Below are 24,893 nucleotides of genomic sequence, written 5' to 3'. Positions count from 1 at the left end.
TCACACACCATCTGTCAATATCGCCTCTTCGCCACAAAGCTGCGCTCGTCTGAATCTAAAAATTCTGATTGGCTTAATGCCAGTCACGTGACTCGACTGCCAATTCACACATCTCAGACCTCGCCCATGTGTCAGAGCACCTCTGCGGCGAGGGATCAGTTAGTCAGATCAGGCGTCTTCAATCAAACGCTCCACAATAGCTGGTGTGTGACATAACTCTGGCAGACAGCGGATTAGAGAGCCGGCCGCCGTGCAGAGGGAAACACCAACACGACCACGGCTCGTTTAACACGCCGTGAAAGCAATTCACGTTGAGACAGACAAGGGTCACTGAGTAAGGGGCTGCATGTACACAACCAATTTATTTCCATCCAATGAAGAACATATGCATCTGACTGGAGGGAAACCAACAATGATTGAAGGGATCTCACCTGCTCCAAGGTTACAGATATATGCACATTCATTTCATTTACATTTTCATCATGTCAGATCAGATTGTAGGTTGGATTTAGAAATGATTTAAGGACAAATTTCTGGAGTTAATTCAGCCTCTGGGATTGAACACTGACAGATTTTTTTTTTTTTAGATTTTGTGTTTCTCACTCTTCTTCACAGCCTTACACATAAGTGGCAGAGTGAGTTAGCAGCCATGGTGATGATTCAGATGTGTTAGTCTGACTCCGAATGAGAAGCCTACAATTTAGTCCTCTGGCTGTGTCTATCTACACTAAATGAAAACATGTTTTACCCATTATTTATGTAGGATAAATACCCACATGTCTGAGAACTGATAAAAAAAACAAGAGGTAATTGCTGTCAATCTTTTATGCCAACAAATGTTTAGTTTTCTTTGACACAGAGCTGTTATTTGACTATAATAGAGGGTGTCATTTGCTACATCTTAAGACCACCCTTCTGATATAAAGCAGCTATTTAGTTTTTGTCCTGTAAGTGTGAACAAATTGCCCCCCACTCTTAACCTGCGAGGTAAAATTACAGGGTTGTCTAATTGTATCACTATAGACATCAGGAGGTCGACACATCCCCATAATATCCACCACCAGCCTGATTTAAATGCGTTAGCTTTGCTTAAATCTGCTCACTGAAGTAGCAGCTAATCTCTTCAACAGTGAGTTTAGTGTTTGTGGGAATATGAAGCATCACTCTCTTTTATAAAACCACTTTATTCAAGTATGGATGTGAAATTAGAAATGAAACGCACATTATTCTCTGCTCTCTTTTATTCTATCCTGTGTATTATTGCTGTGTGTCAGCGTGGGGTAACAAGCTGCAGTGAGACGTGCTGAGGGCGACTGTTGTTCTGCGGCTCTCAGAGGGGTCGTGAGGGATAGCATTCATTAAAACTCAGATCCAGCCCCCATCTGGTGGTGTGAATAGGGAGTCCTCCGAGGGGCGGGTGGAACGGGGGATGGAGGGGGAGTAGAGCCCTCCCTCGGCACGTGCCTAAGCCGCTGCAGCCTGGCCCTTGTCTGGCCTCGGTGACGGATCACAGAGGCAGGAGGGCCCTGCCGCACACCTGTGTCCTACTCAGAGGATGCTGATGATCGGTGGCCAACATCATCAGGCGAGGAAGCGGGATTGATTCTTTCATTTGGGTTTCTCGCAGTGAGGAAAAGATGGATGCTTTATTAAGACAGGAGGAGTGTTGGGTTTTTACTGAGTCATATGAAATGTCGGTGCAGACTGTGAAGAATGGGATCATAGAAGTTCACATCGTCCTCTACAGGACATCCCATAAAAACTGCACTGTCAGACACTCCAGTGAGATGCTGTCGTTGCAGAAACAGTGTTGTATTGTGGCACATAAGGAGAAGGAAGGGGTTGATTTGTCGAAAAACAGCCAGTGACTAAAAAGGCAAAAGAAAGTAGAGCTCTATCAATTATGTTTAGATGCTGCCCTAAAAGAAAAAAAGATGCACTATAGGCTGTAAAATATGTTCCCATATCATCTGAAAATCCATCATCATTTCATCCAGATTTCAAAGCAAAGCACTGGCAGCAACAAGAATATCGTGTAAAATCTTATCAGCCTCTCATCCTTTGTTTGCGTGTGATCCGACGATATGAGCATGCTGTAGAGAGGAGGGTATGAAGCCGTCAACGTAATGTGATATGGGGGAGGGGAGCTGGAAGGACCTGTGATAGATTACCTCACATGCAACTGTAGGAAACCAGTTTTGTGGAGGAGAAACAATTGGATGTAGCAATCTGCCTTCTCTTCCTCTGATCGTGGAAGATGCAATCCTCACTGCGAATAAGGCGGGTCACCGTTTCCTGTCTCAGTACTGTGCTGGTAGTTTGGTGCTAATAAATGTTTCAGTGCACAGATGAAAATAATGATAGCACACAGTTCCTGTTGCTTTTGGGAGCTAAACAAGATGGAGATGTTTAAGAGTGGGTGCCATTTGCATATCACAAAAAACAGAGGAGGGTTTTTCAGTTTCAAAGTGAGCATCTTAAGCAGGAGCTCATTGCAAAAACATGAGCTTCTTAAAAAAAAAAAAAAAATCAAGTGGGGGAGATTCAGAAATCCTTTTAAAAATATTTGTTTCAGTGTGCACATGTGTGGCAGTGGGAGGACAGCAGAGACATATAACATGTCTGGTGAGACAGACTGATTTGAGGTGCCAAGCTCTCCATTAATAAAGCAATTAGGGAGGAGAGAGAGGCGTTTATAAATTCAATTGCCCCGGGGTAGTGTAATGTCATGCTGGAGGGTGCCATAAAACAGTAATTACTCCAATGCTGCTTTGAAATTTTGGTTTATAATCGCTTGATCTTTCTGCATATGAGGGAGTTGAATTTTAGATAAGTTAAAGGATATTCAGGGAGTAGGGTGGAGAGATGGCTGTGTACAATTTGGACTGCAGACTAGAGAAGAGAGAAGGGATCAGGAGGATAATTGCATGCAGGCAGAGTCCCAGGGGAGGAGTGCAACCCCGTCATCAAACACTCATTCTGGCTGGGCCTCATCCCATTACAGTCCCTCAGGAGCCAAACTGCACCTGCCCCACAGACTGTCAACTACTCAATCCTCCTTCGCTCGCCCTCACCGTTACACAAACAGCACCAGCAACATCACAATGAAAGTCTGGGATGCAGCAGAGGGTGGAGGTTAGAGGCAGGTGAACGCTGACAGAATCCCCACCTATGAATGAAATGTCGACACAGATTTTGTCCAATTACGGCGCACCCCAGCAGGCACGTCACCAGTGCAACAGCCGTGACCACCCCGGCTGGTTAGGCATGAGAAAACATGTTCCACGTGGCTGGTGACACAATTGTGTTTTCTGTCAAATTAACATGTGCACCGAGGAGCAGGCGGTGCTGAGCGTTAATGGTTTCCCTCCTCAGCCGGGCAGATTATCGGAGGAGAAACTGAGATTTATTGTAATTGCTGCCACTGCTGCTGCTGCTGGTTTTAGACATGGAGCTGCTTCCTGTGATCGAAGCATCAGTTGACACAGAGCAAGGCTACTGTAGACTGCACATTGAATTGATTCAAACTGTCCGTCATGTGCATAAAGCCCATGGTCAACACCTTAACCCCCACCCCCACAAACTTCTCGCCTGTCAATCATTTCTTCTCAGGAGAGAGCAGAGCTGCGAAGGCTTCATTTGCAAACGGCTGCAGAGATTTTTCCTGCATATATTCACCCCGGGCCTACAGTCAGAGGGAGGTGGAAACCTACCACATTTAATAACTACCAGTTGGTCACATTGACATCATGCGTAATGAGGACCTTCAGGGAGCTGGTCACCTCTGATGATGGACTGCTCTCATATTCTGTATCTGCTCCATATGACTCATCCCCACCTGCAGAGGCTGGAAGGCGCCGTCAGAATCCCAGACTTTGATTAATCCAGACTCGAACACACCACCGAGCCCTTCCTGCTGTAAGGAAAAGCTCTGAGAGACGCATGTGAATGGATGGACGCCATGTTTTCTTGAATTATTCACCACCTCACTAACAGGCTTCAGTTTGTGGGCCTCCAGAGCGGCGTGTTTGACACACTGCAGAGCAGCACAGAGGCGCCACAGATTGTAATATCACCTTTCTTGTTGGCTGTGTGCATCTCTGACTTCAGATTTAACTGTGAATCATAAGACCGCCATCCAAGAGCGTAGGTTTTGTTTCACCATTGGGGGTGGACATATATGACTCAGAAGTACTGGGGGTCCTCCACCAGAACATTTCAAGCATCAAACACTTTATTTCCTGCATTGTGGTGAATTTTTATGCATCAGTTCATGGTGTAAATGTCTTCAATTTTGTCAAAATAAAAGCCCCCCACTACTGAATGTTGTTATTGGAGGAGACAAATGCCCATGTTCTAAATATTGAGGGGGATGTGTCCCCTGCACCCCCCCCCCCAAAATCTGCAACTATGCCTCCATCATCTCCCTCACAACTGCAATGATTACACAGTGAGGGCAGTATTGGTGAATTCTGTTTTCTTTTCAAAATAATTTCTTTGGTCAAATAAGTATTATAAAACCTAAACAAACTCACCCTGATGTGAAGCCAGTGGAGTAGAAGCATTGCCCAGGTATTTGCGTCAGGTCTCATGGTTCAGAGAGAAGACCCAAATGCACAACACCTTGCAAGCAGGTTTAAGGAACAAAAGACAAACTAAAATAAAATGAGGTTGATATCAAAACCCAAACAGGGAAAACCTGAGGGAGCTGGCTGGAGTTAAACAAACTACAAATGAAAAACTCAAAAACTAAACTGGAAACGAACCAGTAATCCGGAAACACAGGTAAGGAATCTAACAAGGAGCACAGAAGACCGACACGGACGAACTGACAAAACACAAAGGGAGCACCAACACTAAACACATAAGGAAAGGAGAGTGATAATGAGGGACAGGTGACAGCAGGGTAGATGAACAGGTGAAACAAATCAGGGCGGGGCAGAAGACACACTAAAGACAGGAAGCAGAACCCCCATGAGGAGTGAACCTACAAAATAAAAACAGGAAATAGACTAAACATAAATGTCCTCAACGTAAGTGATGATCCATAACACAGCCCAGTCTGAAACAAAAACTCAGAGGGCAATGAGAGCCAAACTGCGATCACATCCAGGTTCTCTTTGGATACTTCAGGTGTACTACATTTATTCCATCTTGTGAACGCCTCCTGCATGTCTCCTTCAAAAATAATCCAAGGACCACTGTAGGATTTGTGCAAAATTAAAAGGCCTTTACCTAACATGGCAGTATGTGTTTAAAATGACCAACATGTTGCGACCATCACATGCTTTCATCAGGTTCATCGTCAGCAGTGACTCACACACCTGCAATCCTATAATGTGTCACACTGATGAGCAGAGTGAGAGGGTGGTACTCCATCCAGGAAGTGATACATCATTAATAGAAGGGAGAAAGAAAGAGAAGGGAGGAGAGGAAGACGGGGGGCGGATGAGGTGTTGGTTGCAATGCGCTGGTCATTTTAAAGGTGCAGTGTGCAGGATTTAGGGGGATATATGGGCAGAAATGGAATATAATATAATAAGTATGTTTTCTTCAGTGTATAATAACCTGAAAATAAGAATCTTTGTGTTTTTGTTGCCTCAGAATGAGCTGTTTATATCATGCAGAGCGAGTCGCTGTCCACGAAGTCCGCCATGTTATTTCTACAGTAGTCCAGAATGGACAAACCAAACACGGGCTTTAGATAGGGCGACATTTTCTCGTCAGCCACTGTAGTTCTACATGCCTGGCACAAGGGAGAAGTTTCAGTTGGTTCCAGATGCCACTAAATCCTACACACTACACCCATAAATACATGCTGCCATGTAAAATAAGGTCTTTTTAATTTTGCACAAATCCAACAGTGTGCCCTGGATATTTTTTGGAGGAGGCTTGCATTTCATATTTTTTATTGAGACCATATTCCACCCATGCTAAGAGCCTCTCACAAGACGGAACAAACTTATCTTAGTATTAAAAATAAAGTAAATGCTGTTGCTGATTTTCATTGGATGGCGTCATCAAAGACCAAAGCTACAAGGAACTAATGTTGCATTCAGGTTTCACCTTGTAACGTCAGCATTTCAATTGTGCATCATCTAACGGTTGCTTGTAACATTAATAATGTAGGAATCAAACCTTATTCTACAGCTGCACTCATTGCAAGTTAAATCGAGGATTTTATTAAAATGTAAATTAATGCAATGTAATGAGCACTGATGTTTTATATGTGTTCAGTGTCGACTGTAAAGGCAGCACAACCTTTCTTGTCACCAGCATTTATTCTGAATTCAAACTTTCATTAGAGGCATTTTGGTTTTAAAAGTCCAATCTGCTGTGGAGTTAAACAGTATTGATTTGTCACGATTTAATGCAGGAGCTGGGTCAATAGTGGAATATGTTCATGTAACACTGGTGACCTCAGTCGTGTAGCGGAGGACACACTGAGGAAACAGGGTGTGCCACAAGTATAATATTTCACATTAGATTCTCATAATGTGTTTCTTCTTTTTCAGTTACACCTCTGATCTTTTTTCTGTACGTTCCAGAGAAGTGTGAGATGCTGCTGAGAGGTTTAATTAGTTTATCACACTTTCATGCACCTACACTGACACCTCATGTACACTGCATATTTAAGTCTGTGGGGAGACAGACAATGATTCTGGTTTGTTGGGATGTTAAACTCCAGTAATAGCGTTAACATTGCTGCTTTCCTTTTATCAGTTACTGAGCTCTGGGGTCCGATACTCTCCCTTGGACTCCAGAGACCTCTGTCATTGATTTACTAATGAGAAAACGTGGAGGGAATTGTAGATGCACGACACTGATTGGAGAAGGTGGTTCATACTGGTTAGTAGTCTGGCTCCAGTCTCTGAGGACCAGTAACCTTCAGATAAACAGCTGGATATGCTGCAGTACAGTACGGTGCAAAGATGGCAAAGAACGACAAAAAACATGACTTTTGGTTGTTTTTTTTTATAAAATGATATGAGTATTTTTTATAACACTTTTTGACATCAACATACCTCTTCATTAAACACAATATTAGAAGCCATAAAATCACATTAATCTGTTTTACATAAACTTCAGGCACAAAGCCGTAATAGCATCTTTTGGTCATCTTAAAACATTCTTAAATATTCATATATTTTTAAACATCCTTGCAGATTTCATACAGCAAATGAATAAAGTGTTCAAATAGCAAATAAAGTCAGGTGGAAGAGCCGTCTATTAACTCATGTGCTCCACTCCAAACGTGACAATATCAAAGTGTCAACAAGGTGACGATGAGAACAACCAAGAAACACCAAGAAGATCACAACAGCCTGGTTGTTCACATACATTACTGCATTCCCCGCTGTCAAAATGTAACATGTCCTGCATCATGAGCACTAAAGCTGGATTTTCCAGACTAGTAATTTGTTAAAACACACACCTTAATGTTGAGCATCACATGACTCCAAAACAATTACAGTTAGATACAGCAAGCCAGTGTTACATTACAGAACAGAATGTGATGGGTGGTGGCCGGTACACAGAATTTATTGCAGTGCACACCAAACATCAATAAACAATGTCTTCTGAGCAATCGCCTTCAAAACTTCTTTTTTTTTTTTTTGATTTGTCTCACATCACGACTGGCACCTGAAAGTTCGTTTTATTATTCATTATGGCAGAAGACGCTTATCTAAGAACAAAGCAGTGAGCCGTATGAGGACTATCCATGACTGTGAGGCGGCTGCATCTGAAACATTGATCTGAGCAAATTCATGCAAACAAACACACACTAAAACTCTACGGTTCAACTTCACTCACGCTATTTTTGTCTTATAGTGTATTACAGGCCTCGCTCTGGGAAGAGGAGACCTTTTTTGCAAGCAGACATCTCCCTGAAAAGGTACTGTCCATGAAAAATATGGCCTTTTATATTAATGTTAACACAGATCAACGACCCAAAATCCACAATAGTCTCACAGAAACAGTATACAGGTATATACAGTACATAAAACACATTTGAGAAACAGAATAGAATCTTGTTTTTAGAATACTTATAGTTTCAGTGCAATCAGAGTGGTATTAGAAAGACCCTATATGATGGTCAACTGCAGTGTCATCTGGCTCATGTTGTTCAAGTAGATTGATGAGGTTTGGGTGTCTAAGTAGGACAACATATGCCTGCAGTGTTCTTTGCTCTCTGTATAGTGAAGCCCTACAGTAGGTAGATGTGATGAGAGACGTGTGAGAATCTAATGAGGATTGTTCTGCATTGCAATTAACTATTTCTTTACATTGGCTTTTTGAAACTAGTAACCGTTTTACTTGAATACACAGAATGGATTTAAATATCTAAGATAATGTTGTGCAATCCATGATGGAGAGTCTGCGAGCAGACTCACCACCACTGTCTGGTTTAAGAGTAGCCACGCTCAGAATACATCTTTCCGGCCGGCTCCTGTACATACTCCTCTGTCTTATCCCAGTCCTGCACCCAACCTCCGTTGAGCTGCGCAGTGGCCCCGTAGCTCTTAGCCGGGCCGCCCATTGCACCGTAACTCTGCGTGATGTCACCGGTCTCCTCGGCCAGCTCATCCTCATCAATGAAGCCGCACTTCTCTTCGCTGGTTTCTTCAGGGTCGGCCCATGGCTGTTTCTCCCCAGATGCAAAGATCCCATAAAACACCACTCCCCCATAATGCACCAGGGAAGCAATGAGGAAGACATACTGCCACTCTTCCCGAGTCTAGGGACAGAAAACAGTTGCATCAGGCTGAGTCACTTCTTTGAAGAAGTATTTCATTGCTGGAAACGTGGTCTTTTTACAAAACTAGGCTGTCTGTGCAGCAGAAAGATGCAAATACTTCTGAAAATGGTGCTACATGACCAGAGAAAACAGAAGAAAAGGGCTGCGGCATTAGCTTTTGTTCAGGAGGTAGAAAACCTACAACTACCAAAATGCACTGCGCTGCACTGAACCAATAAACACCTCCACTGGTAGGGGGTATAGTGTGAGCTACTTATCCGAAAAAACATGGCGGCTGCTGTTAATCAAGCCTCCAGGAAGTGCCGGTATGTGAAGCCAATTTTACATAGTGACCAAATGTGGAATTACTCCTTCCAAGGCTGTCAAGTGAAGCCACTGGGCCCAAAAAGACTTTTCCCATAGACTAACAATGTGATAGAGACTTCTGTAAATCAGTTGATACATTTTTTTGAGCATCTCATCCCTGCAAAATGACTCATTTTACTATCAGTATTTGTGCATTGGGTACAATAACATTTTGAAAGTTTAGATGAGCTGCAAGATTAAATCTCTCTACTCCCATTCACGTTAGCGGAGCACTTAACCCAAAGTTGCCGGCTTGGCTGGCAGAAGTCTCTAGTGGGTTTGCTCTATGAGCCTGATGAAGTGGAAGCAGTGCCAGTCATCCGGGTAATTTTATAGGTGGCAGTTGAACTTTTTGGCTTCATACGCCGCTGAGCAGCATTCATAAGAGTGAACGGGATCCCACCTCCAATGCTGCATTCAAAAAACTGAAAATTTGCAAAGTATCCCTTTAAGTCCCTGATGATGTATTTTCATAACTGACTTCTTAGCATGAGCAATTTTCCACCAAACAGCTTTGGTTTCACATGACAGATTCGTGTATTGGTGTCTGTATAGTTGGACAAAAGTGAAGTCATGTGTCCCCAGCCCAGTCTTCAAAATAAAATGTTGGCATTGCACATTATTGCAAACCACTGTTATGCCACATTTGTATGTTTTAGGTTGATTGAGTTGGCATCTCTTTGTATCTATTGGTGCCACACTATTGTTCCAACAGCCCATAATTATGGAGCCTTAATAGTCCGAAAAATGTCCCTTTGGACCGAAAGCCTATTTGTACGACAGTCTGTTACCCCCCCCAAAAAAATGTGCACTGCTCCGAAGGGCCATTTCTCCAAAGATATGTTACTCACTCCAAAAAGAGAAGCACGCTGCTAACAAGTCACCGGATCATCCTACAATGGCAAAGGCATGACCCGTACTACTCTGCCAGTGACTGACTCACTCTGATATTCTTACCCTAACCCTAACAAATCTCACTCCTCATGCCTGAACCTATCAACCCAAGGCAATGGGTACTTGCCAATCAGAGGAAGAGTAGGGTGGGTCATGCCTTCACCATGGAGACAAAGTGCATTTCAGTCCCAACCCCACTAGAGGGGAAAACAATCCATCACTCTCCAATAACTTTGTATTGCTAACGGTGCTTCCTTTTCATTAACATCTGCTAGCAAACAACATAAAAAGCTACATTGTGGTGGGATGCACAAGATCATGGTAAAGACTCCATAACTAAGTTTTTACAAGCTGGCAAACCAAAAAACGGAGCTTTGAAGCAATACAGCTTGAGGCATCAGCAGGAGGATAAGGGAAAACTGTTAGATCCTGACACTCAGTACATCTCCATGTAGCAAGCATTTGCTAACTTGGCCAGAAAAACTGTGGAGGTTGAAGCTAACTAGTGAGGCCTGGTTTTGATCTTTGTTTGCTTCAATGCAACACATTCTCACTCTGACCTCGTCACATGTCGACAGTTGATCATGGACTTTCCATGTCCAGATACGACGTGAAAGGTACCCTGGGTGTGTTGGATGTTGACGTTCTGGGACGCTGTGTCAAGTTCTGCCTGTTACATGCATTGTCTTCTTTCTAAATACACTTCCAGTTTCACAGGCAATGCACTTCTTACATACTGTCTCTTTCAAATCTCTTTTGAATGATGATCTTACCCGCTGATTTGATAAAATATTTGTAAATATCAAAGTATGCCACCGCTGGCCATTCAGTGGGATCATTTTTCCAGGATAAGCAAAGTAAAGAGAAAGGACGCTGAGACAGATACACCGACAATATTGAATTAGTCAGTGTAACTTTCTTCTCTGGTAGACATAAGGTGCTAAAATAATCCCAATAAAAATAATGAGAAACAGTGTTATGGAAGATTTAAAAACACTTTTCAGGGTCTTTTAAAGTTCCTATCTGCATTAACATTCAAATTACTGTATGAATAGCAATGACTCACCTTGTGCTTAGTCATGGCTCCCACTATTAGAGGGCAAACCATCCCTGACAGGGTACCAACACCGTTGGATATACCCATGAGGATGCTGGCATAGCGAGGAGCGATGTCTAGATGGTTGACATTGAAACCTGCAACAACAAAGAGTGAATACTTAGAGTTTTGTGCTCTTATGAACAACACAAAAGGACATGAACTAGAATCCACTGTGTTGAGACTCACCTGATATTGCAAAGCCGCTAAAACCCACCGCCAGAACTAAGAAAGAGATGGCCACCCCCTTACTGTGAGAATAACCCACCACTAACAAGAGGGTGGCCTCCATGCCGAACCCTGAAAACAACAGGACAAGAGTTCTGTGGTGAGGCATACTTTTACAACATCAAGGAAACAGACAGAGAGCTGATTATCAAAGCCTCACCTCCGCAGTTCATGATTTTCCGGACCATGGTGGTGGACAAGATGTTGTGGGTCCGCAGGTAGTCCGCTAACTGGCCTCCTAAGGGCACGATGATGGTCATGACCAAGTGAGGGAGCGCCGACACTATTCCAACCTGAGAAAGCATCAAACACTTGTCTGAAGCAAATGTGACAACTCCAAAGAAGCTGTCAAAACAAAAGTGATTCTTCTTCTCTTCTGGGACCCAATCTTTGTGTCTGTTTCAACCTCTGACTGCAGCGTCACATCTGAGCCATAATTCAGCTGCAGTAATCACAGCAGCCCATCCTGAAGCCGAATTACACCTGCCAAACCAGCTTGATTCATGCTTCACACTCTCCAGCAAGGGTTAAGAGTATGATTTTTTAAGATTAACTAGAATCTTTGTCTGACACATTCACTCATGGACAGCAGGATCAGAAAATGACCAAACCACAGCACCTTCAGAAGCAATCTTTGCAAAATACACTCAATTTGTTTTAAATCAATTTTCTTAAAAGAGGTGACAAATTATGCCAAATGAGTAAGATTATTCCAATGCTTTGTGAAAGGGCTCGGTAGAAGAATTTTAAGCTTGATTCAACTGAACAATTAAAGTAATGATTCCCACAGTCGAGGAAAACTATTTAAGACAGTTAGGCAAACTATTTAAATTCTAAAATGTCCGCCTCTTCACTATATGCACTGAGCATGTCATCATCCTCACAGTCTAACCACAGTTTGCACCTAATAACTAACAACAATGGAAGCAGTGGAGCCATTGTTCACCACAATTGGAAACACAGTAACACAGGCTACAAAGCAGGAACAAACATAAAATGAGAATCATGTCTGTGAGTCTATTGTCTCGGGGCATGCTAAGACCAAACTCAATTTTCAGCCCAGTCGCCGGAAGAAAATGTTTTAAGTGTGTTTGTGCAAACCACAAATATGTTACATTTATACATTTCATTTGTATCATATTGTTTCTAAAGTGACATAGTATATGAGCCATCTTTGAGATTAGGAGGTGGAGGGGATGGTGGATGACGAGACACCAGCCAAGTTCAAGACCAACAAACGAAAACCCTGGTTGATTTTTAGTGACCCATCGCTGTTTGTCCTGCCTCTTTTTAGCAGACAAACGTGGGTGTTTGTAGCGACCCGTCACTGTTTTTCTATGAGTAATAGTGCCACAAAAAGCAGTTGTATTTTACAGTGACATCGCTGCGTTTCCAGCTGCTATTGTGCCCAGAGGATTTAAAGCCAAAATATGATCTTTTCCCAAACATAACCAAGTGTTTTTTGTACCACTAGCCTACATAATAACATACAAATGTAAAGTATCCACGGTTTGCAGAAGTGCACAATGGCAATATTTTTTTTGGTGACTGTGTTGCTATTTCAGTCAGGAATTTATTTCCATTTGCAGTATTATATTTGGCGGTATGGCTCTGTACTGGGGCCTTTTCAGCCTTTCCTAGGCCTACACAGAAAGCCTCCTCCATGCACCTACGTGGAAACCCTAAAGGGGAGAGAGCACACCTCTCTGCCTTTCCACGTGCAAACGAAGACAGCCTGAGGCAAAGAGAGCACACCTCTCTGCCCTTCCATACGCCTACATGGAAAGCCTAAAGCCTGGGAACGGCAGCAAAGAACCCCCAGGAACAGAACAGCGTGACCATCAGTGACAAACAGAAATGATATTGATAAGTCATACACAACATGAAAAGGAGGAGCTGGTGTGGCCGTTGGTTGCAAAACGGCATGCAGAGGAAGCAGCAACAGTAGGCAGGCTAGAGCAGTTTAAATAGGGCGTCCTGAATGAGGTTTGCCAATTGGTTGCATAGAAAGGAATCATGTGATCTATCAGCTGACTCCCTTCCATAAATCAGCTGCTCCATCAGTTGATGGGGATGTTTGAGATCAGCTGATGTAGCTGGGATGTGAGCTGTCTGAACTTACGCTATGCTCAATTTTAGTTCGACTCTAACACTGGTAGCAATTTTTAAACCTGCAAAAACTGATGTCTTTAGACAATTTTGGGAAGTGGAAGTTGTGAAAGCAACACATTATAAAATGAACAACAGCACTGTGATACTTCTGACAGTGACAGTTCATAGCACTAGTATCAAGAAGGTTCTTAATTTACAATTCATATCTGGGAAAATCACAGTTTGTAATCTTAATCACATGACATTAAAGGATATTTTTAGGGCTGACACCAGGGATTATAAGGGATTCATTTACCTTGCTGATTTCAAAACCAAACACCTCCTCAAAGTATGCAGGCTGGCTGATGAGGAGCAGATAAAAGGTCCAGCTCCTGCAGAAGTTGGCCACGATGATTGCATAGACGGGCATGGAGGAGAAGAACTTCCTCCAGGGGGTCTTGAATTTCTGTTACAACAAACAGAGAATCAGCTGAATGCACAGCAATCGTCATGATGCACACATCAGTGGATACATATTGAGAACTCACCTCCATTGCACCCATCAGCTGGGCACTTTCACCGATGCTTTCCTCGATGTAACGGCGCTCCTCGTCAGTGATGGTCGGGTGCTCCGCTGGGCTCTCATAGGACACAAGGAGCCAGAACATGTACCAAAATATCCCAAAGCATCCTGAATAGATCGACACAGTGATGAGCATGTTAGTCAAAACAAACTCAGGCTGTGCAGCCAAACATTTATCAGACCCCCAGAACGTGACCTTAAATTCTAGTGGAGATTCCAAAGTTTCCAAAGATACCAAACATGTCAGACTGAAATTTGGTAAAATGTGTATAAAACGAGGCAAATTATATCTAGAATATTTCTATATGATAGAATGGTGCAGCCATAACAAACACAGAGTCTTATATTTGAATATTTCACTCAGTTTAAACATCATATAACAGCTCTGATGATGAGCTGATACAGACTATGATGCTGTCAGTGACTAATACGATGATTTTTCCAACCTTTGCCACCTTTTATGTGGATGTCCAATCAGTGCTGATAGTATATGTAGTTAGCTGAAGCAATAAATCCTCACTCGTGACCAAGAAAGCTGAGTTCTCCTGCTCACTGAGTCAGGCCGGCAGAGCCTACATGTACCAGGATGTATTGACGCAAGCTTTGTTGACCAGAACGTAGCATTAGGTGACAAAAGTCCTCACTCACAGTGGCCATCTGCCCTCAGCCCTGCTGGACTTGGTTGTCTTTTCAGTTTATCTTTGGGATCCTGAAGAAGGTCTCCAGCACAGCTCTGTCCAAGTGACGAGTAAACTTTCATGCATAGTAACACACACATGGGCTCTCTCTGGGTTGGTATTGGCAACAGCATGCAACAAAAAAAAAGGCCCATGCTAAAATTCACTGCAGGAGAATTATTCCCTCCTGGTAGCTCAGATTCTGGAGGGTCCCTGCCGACCACATCCTCTTGCACAGCTCATGCAGCTACAGCCACTGTAGCTCGCTGCATTTCTTCCTTTCTTCCATTTCTGCCTTCAACAAATATGGCTGAATATGTGAGTCAGCCAAAGCACTGTCAACTGTATCCTCATTCTCTGCACTCATATTTTGGGATGCTATTTCCGCTGCTGTAAACACAGCTAGGTTGCAATACAAGCAAAGAGAACAGGGAAATCCTGTTTTTGAACGATATCTAGAGGATGCCCCCTGGGTACCTGAGGCGAAGTAGAAATCCAAGATAAAAGAGCCTGTGGTTCTCCCTTATCTCCAAATGCGTCACTGATGCATCAGATGACGACACTGGGTGCAGGAAGAACAAAAGATATCAGAGCTGCAGCCTTCTCAGTCAGTATAGCAAACACTGAGGAAATTATTGCTTCAGTCAGCTTCATTTACCATCACCAGTGGTTGGTCATCAACATAAAAGTGAGAATTTTCCCCGTAATGGCACTTCAGAAGTACTAAAAGGTGGAAATGGTGTGTTAAAGCTAGTCAATTGAACAGCAGCCACACACAATAATAGTACCTGCTAAAACTCAGTGTAACAGTGGCAAAGAGAAGACTCACAAAGACAGTAAACTGACTCAGTAATGTCAGTCAGCCCCTGCAGATGTTGGGATCACAACAGTTAATAAAAATTCAGCCAATTCCTGTGAATACTGCACAGCCATGCAATTTTGTCCAGTCACCGCAACATTTTTGATAAACTGACCAATCATCATAGTTTGCCATTAGGTTCACTGATCATAGCAGTCCCCCCACACAACATCACCAAACTCACTTCCTTGTTTCTGGTTGTGAAGATGCAGACATGAGCAACATGAACGTCTCATGACAAAATTATTGCTCAAGACCATGCAAGGCAATTTCCAGATGTTCTGCATAAAAGCAGGGATAATCTGTTTTACACACAACATTGTGCTGGAACACAAACAACACTGATTGATAAACACTTTACTAAGGTTACTGCATGACAGAGGCTGTTGCATTCAGATCTGCAAGTGCTGAAATTTTTTTTAGGTGAGTTAGATTAAGTATGGATAATTAGTGGCAACATTAGTGTAGTATAAATCACAGACTCTCAATGGATGCCTTCAATTTTTTCATTAATTATTCATTTTATTGCTTTATTTGCAAAAAAAAAGAAAAAGAAGAAGAAGCCTAACACCCACAGACTGTAAAAATAAGGGATGCAGCTACCATGACGTCACCCATTGGGTTGTGGACACCCTTTTTCAAGCCTCAAATTCAGCATTTTAGCCGTCGCCATTATGGTTTTTTGGAGCCAGAAATGACCATATTAGGGCAAAAGTAGATCTGACTGAGAAGCTGAGGACACAGACAACCTGTCACTTAAAGCAGTCTGCTGTAAAAATAAAATAAAAAATAAAATAAAAAAAAAAGTACCTTTAAGCCTTAATAAAATACAAACAGGTGAGTTACATATAAAAATTCACCTCCCGTACAGTTGTCGTGAATGTTACAAAAGCTATAAGCTTAAACGAGGCTGTAAACATGTTTATTTCAGTTGTAAAGTTGGACAACTTAACATGGGAGTCTGTGGGGATTGACTCGCTCCTGGAGCCAGCCTCAAGTGGCCGCTCAAAGAACCGCAGTTTTGGGCACTTGCCTGTTGACTTCCTTTTTCTCACCAGAGGTTGCTGCTTGCTACAAACATAGCAACATGCATGGCAACTTTTATAAAAGACTACCATCTTTCTGGAGCCGCAAAACATATTTGAGTTTTATCTGAAGGTAACACAGCCTATTAAGTCTGTATTAGCCTATCAGCATTATGTGGCTACTGGGCTCTTAAGGACTATTCAGTACTTTAACTTTGCAGCATTGGCGGTAAAAGCATACAAACCTGTCCACACCCTATTGAATACTTTACTCCAAGACTTTTCCTCTTTTGGATTTGGAATCCATAGCTAGTCTAGCTAGGGAGACTCAAGACGAGCTACTGCCATTGAGATTTGGCAAAATTTAGAGGAAAAGGTGCTAGTCCACAGATGATGCACATTTTAGTCGATGAAATGTAAAAATATTTTTCTTATTTGGTGTATAGGCTACACATTTTTACAGCTGACGAATGTAAGAACTTCTTAAGGTTTATACGGATGATAAATGGAAATTAAAATGTTAAAAAAAAAAAAATCATTATTATTAGCGACTGGAGAGAGGCAAAAGAACCGCATGTGGCCCAGGAGCCTAAAGTTTGCAAACTTTAGCCACCAGAAGCTATTGGTTACACCAGTCCATTTAAGGCTGCAGCAGCAAAACTCCTGAGTGTGTTGAATTTTGAAAAAGGGTGCAATTAATTGCTTAGGAACTAAGAAACTGTGTCAATACTTTTTTCAAAAGTTACATAGTCTCCCTTTAAGGTGTTACAATCAAAGTGATACTCACCATACACGTAGAAGACAGAGGACCATCCAGTGTACTGCACCAGGATCCCAGCCAGAGGCATGGCTATCACTGCACCAGCATAGGATCCTGGACAAGATAGAAATATTTTGACCAGGCAGAATTTGATCCCGGCTGCTTATTCAGAGAACTGCTCCAGTGTTTCATGTCAGATGTGTTCAGCACACGTTTACACACATTTTAGGAGCAATATTGTGTCACTCTAAACCTGTAGTTCAGTGTGTGAAGTAATATGATGATGAAATCAACAAAGAAAGGTGACAGTGTGTGTAGATGTTGTACCACAGAAGGAGATGGTTGCCAGACGACTTCTCTCCAGCGGTGGAGCCCATTTACTCCAGATCCCGTGGCAGGCTGGATAAGTCACTCCCTGCATGGTGACAGATGACATTACACTCACAGTCTGAATACAGGAGGATCATTTTCTATTAAGATGTATTTTCTCAATATGACGCAAATAACTTCTATTTTACTCCTATTGTTCCACTTTCAGTCAACAGAATTTACATAATGTAACTGATTCTGCCTGATTGACGTAGTCTGTTCTTATTTGCCGACGACATTCAAGACAAATTGTAGTTAATAACAAACAAACTGACGTGCATTGTAGCTGACCTTTCTAATAGAGACTAATGGGTTAGGTGTGAGTCGGTGCAGATTCAGCCTGACTACCCACTTCATGAGGAAAAAAAACTGAACTGCTCCTATTAAATCTTCATTACGCACTAAGTGGCATACAATCAACTATTGATAGACATAAATTGCTGGGGCTTGCAGTGGGAGACACCCTGAAATGCTAATGTTTAATTTGCAGTAATAAGTTGGTGGGTGCTGAACGCAGGCGGCTTGCTCTCTCTGCGGTCATGAGCTGCTATTGAAATGGCAGCAAAACAAAATCACAAAGGAGGATGACCTTCAGTTTGATAATAGCATCTCTCGCTCTGAAATCTCTTCTGTTGGGCTGAGGGAGCCGCCCGCATCAAGTGGGCTTTATCTCTTTTGTTCTGTGTTTCTATGTGAACATGGAGCTGTTTCAGCCAGGTAAACCAACATACATGAGCCCTGCTATTCAAGGATTTCATGCTGTGTGTTATTTGTAGGCTAATCTGACAATTGTATACAGTATAATGAATGGAGCCTCTCAATAATGGGCTTCATTTTCCTGTGCCAATTCAAACAGAAAGCCAGGGAGTTCAGCACAAGAGGATTTCTGTAAATTGTGGTCAAATACAGAATGTCAGGACAATTTCATTAGGGGTCGAGTTTAGCTCTCAGCTTGATAATGAGGCATCAATTTTGAGGCTTTTTAAAGGTCAGGATCTGACGTGCAAACTGTGCATCCGTACCTCCACCAGCCCTTGTAATATCCTCACAAAGATGACACATCCGTAGTGCGCCCGGGCGGCGGTGGGAATGAACATGTTCAGGGTGGATGTCAGCAAGATGGCAGCACCAAAAACTCTGGATAAACAGTGTGGAGTATTTGTCAGAATATTATCAGAGTGAGATCATCTTATTCAGCAAGATAAACGGCAGTGATATTGATTCAAGCACTTCAGATAGACTACAGCATCAGATAAGTAATAAAATATCAATACAGTGTGACAAAAGTGTAGGTTTCTTTGGGGGGACACATATGATCCAGGGTTTGGGGGTCTTATGCCAGAAAATTGTGAACATCAAACACCTTATTTCCTGCATTCTGGTGAATTTGTATGCACCATTTTGTGCATTTTCTGCATCAATTTATGGTGTAAATGTCTTTAATTTTGTCAGAATAAATGTCCTCCTTTACAGTCATGTTTTATTAGAGGGGGAAATGCAGAATTTAAAATTAAGGGGGACATGTCTCCTACACCTCCAACTGATACAGATTTGGACACGCACACACATTCACACACAACAGGCAGTTATTCAGTTTCTATTGAAGTGAGGACAGGAGGTGTTTGGAGCAGAAGGCCTCAGTGGGCTCAGCTGACTTGGCATGATGAAGCTCTTCAAAGATTTGCATCTTATTTAGCCTCCATTTCCCTCATGAGAAATCTAACAGTCCCATAACATGGATGTTCAAGGACTTACACTGCAACATTATACTTTGATTGCTCTATATTGTATCACTATTAGCCTATATTTATTTTCTATAAAATATTTTGCAGGTTTTGTTGTTATAATTTGATTTTCTCCAGTTTTTACATATTTGTTGCACATTTGTTCTGCTCCTTTTGTCTATTTGTAGCTGACTAATTTGTTAGTGTAATAATGTGATATATAGAGGCAGGATGGTCATTGAAATCGCGCTACAATCATCACTTAGAACCGCATTTCACACATACACACACACAAGGCTTTGGCTGGTGTGGTTGCCATGCCTCTGAATATAAAGGATTAGACACGGTGGTCCCTCGGGAGCTCATTAACATGAGGAGGCACGCCTGGTGGGCATCAGCCAAATCCCCAGTTTATCTGCTGTAAGGTCAGCCTCCACTCTTCATCCAAACATCACACCTACATCACAATTATAGATTAAAAATATCAGCATATCTACAACAGATCTCTTCATACCCCCACCCACTATTTATCGGCGGAGAATTGGGAGAGATGATCACGTGCACAAGGGCGTAAGTTTCAACACCGAAACTTTTGAGCATTAAACACTTAATTTCCTGCATTCTGATGAATTTTACGCACCGTGTTGTGCCTTTAACGCATCATTTTTTGTTGTATTTTTAACTTTTATCATAATAAAAGTCACATTTTTATTAGGGGGGGCACATGCACATGTTTTAAATAATGAGGGGCACGTGTCCCCTGCACCCCCCACCAAAATCTATACTTGTGCGCGTGCAGTTACCTGTTAGCAGCCAGTCTTGAAGAGATATACCCTCCTGGAATCTGAGTAACTATGTAGCCCCAGAAGAAGGAGCCATGAATCATCCCCACGGTCTCTGGGTCCCAGTTGAATTTCGCTTTCTTTCAGACAAAAATAAAAAATATAAATCATCTTAAATGCCTTTAAAACGATACAAAATGGTTAAAGATTAGATCAAAATGCTTCTTAGAATAAAAATATTATCAGAAAGATGTCGGATCTATTTTTCATTTGATGCTTTAATACCTTTGCAGCCACACTAATGGATATATATCATGATTGTTTGAGTAACTAAAGCAAAAAAAAAAGCAGATTTGTAGGAAAATTAGAATTAAGAATCAAGGAACCTACATGTATTTGCTTCTATGTGTTATATAATAAAGGCCCAACACAATTTAAAAGTACACGCAGGCTCAATTGAGGTTCTCCAGGTGTGTTAAATGGATCAATCTATTGGCTTTGGCCCTCATCACTTATTAAATATGTGTGTCTCGTGCGGGGGGCGGGGTTTAACAAGCACCTCTTTGATGATGATCTTGCCGTTTTGATGGATCGTGTGGTTATTGACCATGCTGACGATGGCCACACCCAAGTTACACCGGATACCGAAGGAGATGCAGAAGCCAATCCCGCTCAGCATAGCGATGATGTATCTGCGCGGGAGCCCGCAGCACGTGCAGTCCACCAGGGGCTTCTTCCGCTCCGGGTCCGCCGTGGGTCTCCCATCCTCCGTCAGCTCGATCGCCTCACCTGTCTGCTGCCGCTTCTCTAGCCTCCTGCACGACACATCCGATCATATGCTCTTTTTTAGGGTTGAATTTAATGTGTATACTTGGGTGTGTGAAATCCAACACAGGCGGATTAAGGTGCATTAAAGGGGCGAGGAATTAAGTGGGAAATGTGTGATTTTCTGCACATAAAACTGCATATACACATATATTTCTGTTCATATTATAGTCTGTTTGCAGCTCATGCTACAAAGGAAAATAGCTTGCATCTTTACTAAATGTCCTTTCAAACACAGGCCTTCAATATCTTTAATTTCTTCTTTCATTTTTGGCTCAGGCCCTTTAAACCCTGCTCCCTTTTAGTTAAAATCAAACTGCTTTTTTCGTTCCCTACCATGTTTCTGCAAAAGAAAGACACGCTGGCAAACGAGGAAAGAATTGCCTTCATACCGCATTGCAGCACTATCAGCAGCATCATTGTTTAGACTTATTTTTTTTACCCTTTCCATTTTTAATTAGCCTTTAAAATATGGCGTCGACATTTTGCTTTGGCTTTCACTTCAAATTCGTGCAAAGGAATTTAAGGTTCATTTAGAAAAAAAAAAATGTGAAGGCCTCATACCAGGCCTTCAACAGATTTTTTTCATGCATAGCTTTGAGTCACGTTTCTGTGTTGCAGCCTGAAATCAAGTTCAACAACTGAAAGACATTAAAGGTGCAAAAAATAAATGTGTGCCTGCATTAATAGTGATCTAAAATATATGTTTTTAAGATGATTTGTGCGAAAATTCGTTTTTCACTGGATTAATATTCAACAAAATTAGATTTTATTCGCATTTTAAATCAGGAATAATGAATAATTCAATTTAATACATAAGAAAATCTGCTCCTCTACGTCCTCATCCCTTCATCTGCTTTTAAAATGAAGATGTGTTTGATTTTCAGTGATCAACTTTCCTTAGGACCACATTTCATTTATGTTACTCTGACAGTAAGAAGAATAAAGGAAGTCAATTGATATGAAGTCCATCGATCTTGGATTAATACAGATGGATACATAAGGTAATAGATATCCTCCGACCTTGTGTCACGACTCGTTCTGTTTCATTAATTATTAAAAAACACCCACAGCAGCTGGTGGAGGGGGATCATTCTCCAGGGAAATATCTGATCCTTAAATATTCGGGCCACACGACTCTCTGCTTTCAGCATCCTGTCCGTGATCCATCCCATAAAGAACAGATTTACCCATTTGATTTATTTGTGATTTAGTCATAAGGATATTTAAAGCCAGTGTGTGATCTTAACACCTGGATGTTTTCTATTTTTAATTTCTCATAATTCTCTGATTAAAAAAAAATCATTCAGAAAAAGGGGATTTCTTCTCCTTACCTGTAAATACCCCCGAGGGCCTTTCCTGCGAGTTGTTTTAGCCCCTCTTTAGAGTAAGGGGCAGCTTTCTCCGCGCCTGGCTCCATATCCAAAATATCTTTAAAAATTCTATAACACTATAACAAATGGAAGCGCTGCAGTAATGAGCATATTGTTAAGATATTAATCCAAATAACGCACGTCTGTCTTTTTTTGAGCAGAAAACGCCTCGATGTCCGGTAAAAGATGAGCCAGGAAAATGGAGAAAGAGGAGAGAAAAGACGTTCAGTCTGAAAGGGCTGGTTTCACAGTCACAAAACAGCAGTCAAATAAGTCCGCTTTTGCCTTGCGCAATGTTAATCCATGCAGTGCCATCTTAAGATCCAGGCTGCGATTAGAAAACAGCAACGCAGGAAACAGAAAGTTGGATTTTTTTTTAGTTTTCTTTCAGGAAATCAAAGGTGGAAAAAAAGTGTAAATGTGGAGCCGGTGCAGGTCAGAGGAGCTCCGGTCTAATCTGAGGTGAGGATCTCCGGTGAGGCAGCAGCCGGAGGAGGTTTCAGCACCACGGACAGCGCACAGCTCATCTACCTGTCAGCGGCTCCGAGCAGCGCCCCTCCTCCCTCCTCCCTCCGCTCTAATTCAATTACTACCTAAAAATCTGTTAACAGCGACATTTGCCAATTGCATAACCTCTCTCCTTCACTCATATGTAACTGAATAAAAAAGAGGGATTTCAGGAGGAGCTCCGACCAATTATAAATCACTTGCTGCAGCGGGCACAAAGCAGTGATCCCCCTCCTCCTCCTCCTCCTCCTCCTCCTTTACCCTCCCTACATCCGGTTATTTCTGGGTTTTAGTCTGACCTGCAGCCTTTATAGACAGTGTTTAAACCCCAGGGATGCATTTGTTGAAATATTTGTTTTTACTAAAATGAATAAACTGGTGATTATAATATTTTTCATTGAATAAAAGAAGACATGTGTAGCCAGACTGTAAAGTACAGTATGCAGTCAACCACGCAGAGGCAGTGTTGTGTAAGAGACCAAACCTCAGCTGATGGGAGATAAAGGAGACTGGAAACCAACACACAGTCATGTACAGTGTATTTATCTTATTCCACCAATCAAATAAAATTAAACAAATGACATTAAAATCGTTTCTATACAGTTTTATGAATATTAGACACAGCAGTATTGATGTACATCTCTACAGCTCATTGGGGTCCAGGTACAGGCAGTGCGCACACAGGTGTGACAGTAGACAGGCCCTGCCGCCTCTTCACCGTCATCCGGGTCCTCTTAGATATCACTGAGGCCAGCCGAGTGCCAGGACACAGGGAAAACATGGCAGCAAAAGTGCCGTGAAACTCCCTCCTGAACTGGCGGCCCATGAAGCAGCTGAACATTGGGTTGATGCAGGTGATGAGGCTGCACAGGCACATCTCCAGGGAGAAGGCCAGGTCTGCGTGCCGCCAGGAGGCGGGGCTGTCAGGGTACACCACCCGCATCACGATGGCAGCGTTGCGGCTCAGGTGGTAGGGCAGGTAGAACAAGGCGAAGAAAACTAGGGCTGCGCACAGCACCCGCCGGAGCCGCCGCTGCTGGTTGTGCGGGTCGGCGAGGCGCGGCCGGAGGCGCAGCTCTCTGACGCTGCGCAGGCCGCAGTAGCAGATAGAGAACAGCGGGAAGAGGAAGCCGATGGCGGAGCAGACGAGGGAAAAAGGGAGGCTCTCACCGGTCTCACTCAGCAGTATATACAGGGTACAGACGGTGCGGTTGCTCTTGGGGCAGGTCTGGATTACAGTCATACCGGCAACAGGTATGCTGAGGAGCAGGGTGCCCACCCAGACCACCACACACAGCAGGCAGGTCTGCCTCCGGCCCAGCAGCACCAGAGAGCGCAGCGGGTGCACGATGGCCAGGTATCTGTCCACACTGATGCAGGTGACGAAGAAGATGCTGAGGTAGAAGTAGTTGTGGTAGAACATCCTCACGCCCATGCAGAGCGGCAGCCCCAGCTTCCAGTACAGATCGTCCAGGTGGTAGTTGATGAGGTAAGGCAGGGCCAGCAGCCACGAGGTGTCAGCCAGGGTCAGGTTGAAGAGGAACACCGTGCTGCGGGTCCAGCGCCGCAGGCGGTGGAAGAAAACCCAGAGGGAGAGCAGGTTGAGGGGAAGCCCGAGGATCAGCACTGCCAGGAAGAAGGACGGCATCACGTAGAGCTGGACCACCGGTAGAGCTCCTGTGTTCAGGTCACAGAAGGCTGCCTCTGGAAGCTGGATGGTCATGACCACAGAGGTTCAGCTTGGAGCTCACAAAATAGCTTCTATCCTCTCTGTCTTCATCTAAAGCTTCATCTAATCAATACTCACGCTTCAGTACACTACTTTAAAGATGTGGACAGGATATCTGCCCTCACAAAACACTCTTAGCTCATAACAGGCACAATCTCTCTCTTGAAAATCTAGTTTAACCTGCTAGATAAAATACTTAAAACTACAATAAATCTGTCCAGCCTACCTGATGAACCTGAGTGTTGCCCATGTCTTTGTTGCAGTG

The 24,893-nt window shown here is 42.8% G+C and overlaps 2 protein-coding genes across 2 annotated transcripts; both read right to left on the bottom strand.

Annotated features, from left to right (window-relative positions):
* Positions 1–6,965: 6,965 nt before the first annotated feature.
* On the bottom strand, positions 6,966–23,131 carry LOC126408651 (vesicular glutamate transporter 2.1-like). The gene is made up of 12 exons (XM_050074338.1): positions 22,354–23,131; positions 20,754–21,009; positions 20,216–20,334; positions 18,711–18,825; positions 17,647–17,734; positions 17,347–17,433; positions 13,964–14,106; positions 13,732–13,881; positions 11,485–11,617; positions 11,286–11,396; positions 11,067–11,194; positions 6,966–8,740 (listed from the first exon to the last, which is right to left on the bottom strand). The coding sequence occupies exons 1-12, from the start codon at positions 22,437–22,439 to the stop codon at positions 8,411–8,413; spliced, it is 1,746 nt and encodes a 581-aa protein (XP_049930295.1). The 5' UTR covers positions 22,440–23,131; the 3' UTR covers positions 6,966–8,410.
* A 319-nt stretch (positions 23,132–23,450) lies between these two features.
* Positions 23,451–24,867, bottom strand: LOC126408663 (uracil nucleotide/cysteinyl leukotriene receptor-like). Its single transcript, XM_050074353.1, has one exon. The coding sequence runs from the start codon at positions 24,620–24,622 to the stop codon at positions 23,549–23,551; it is 1,074 nt and encodes a 357-aa protein (XP_049930310.1). The 5' UTR covers positions 24,623–24,867; the 3' UTR covers positions 23,451–23,548.
* Between the last annotated feature and the right edge of the window lie 26 nt (positions 24,868–24,893).

The sequence above is a fragment of the Epinephelus moara genome, chromosome 20 (genome assembly GCF_006386435.1).
Source record: "Epinephelus moara isolate mb chromosome 20, YSFRI_EMoa_1.0, whole genome shotgun sequence".
Classification (NCBI taxonomy): domain Eukaryota; kingdom Metazoa; phylum Chordata; class Actinopteri; order Perciformes; family Serranidae; genus Epinephelus; species Epinephelus moara.
This window is presented reverse-complemented; position numbering and strand designations above follow the sequence as displayed.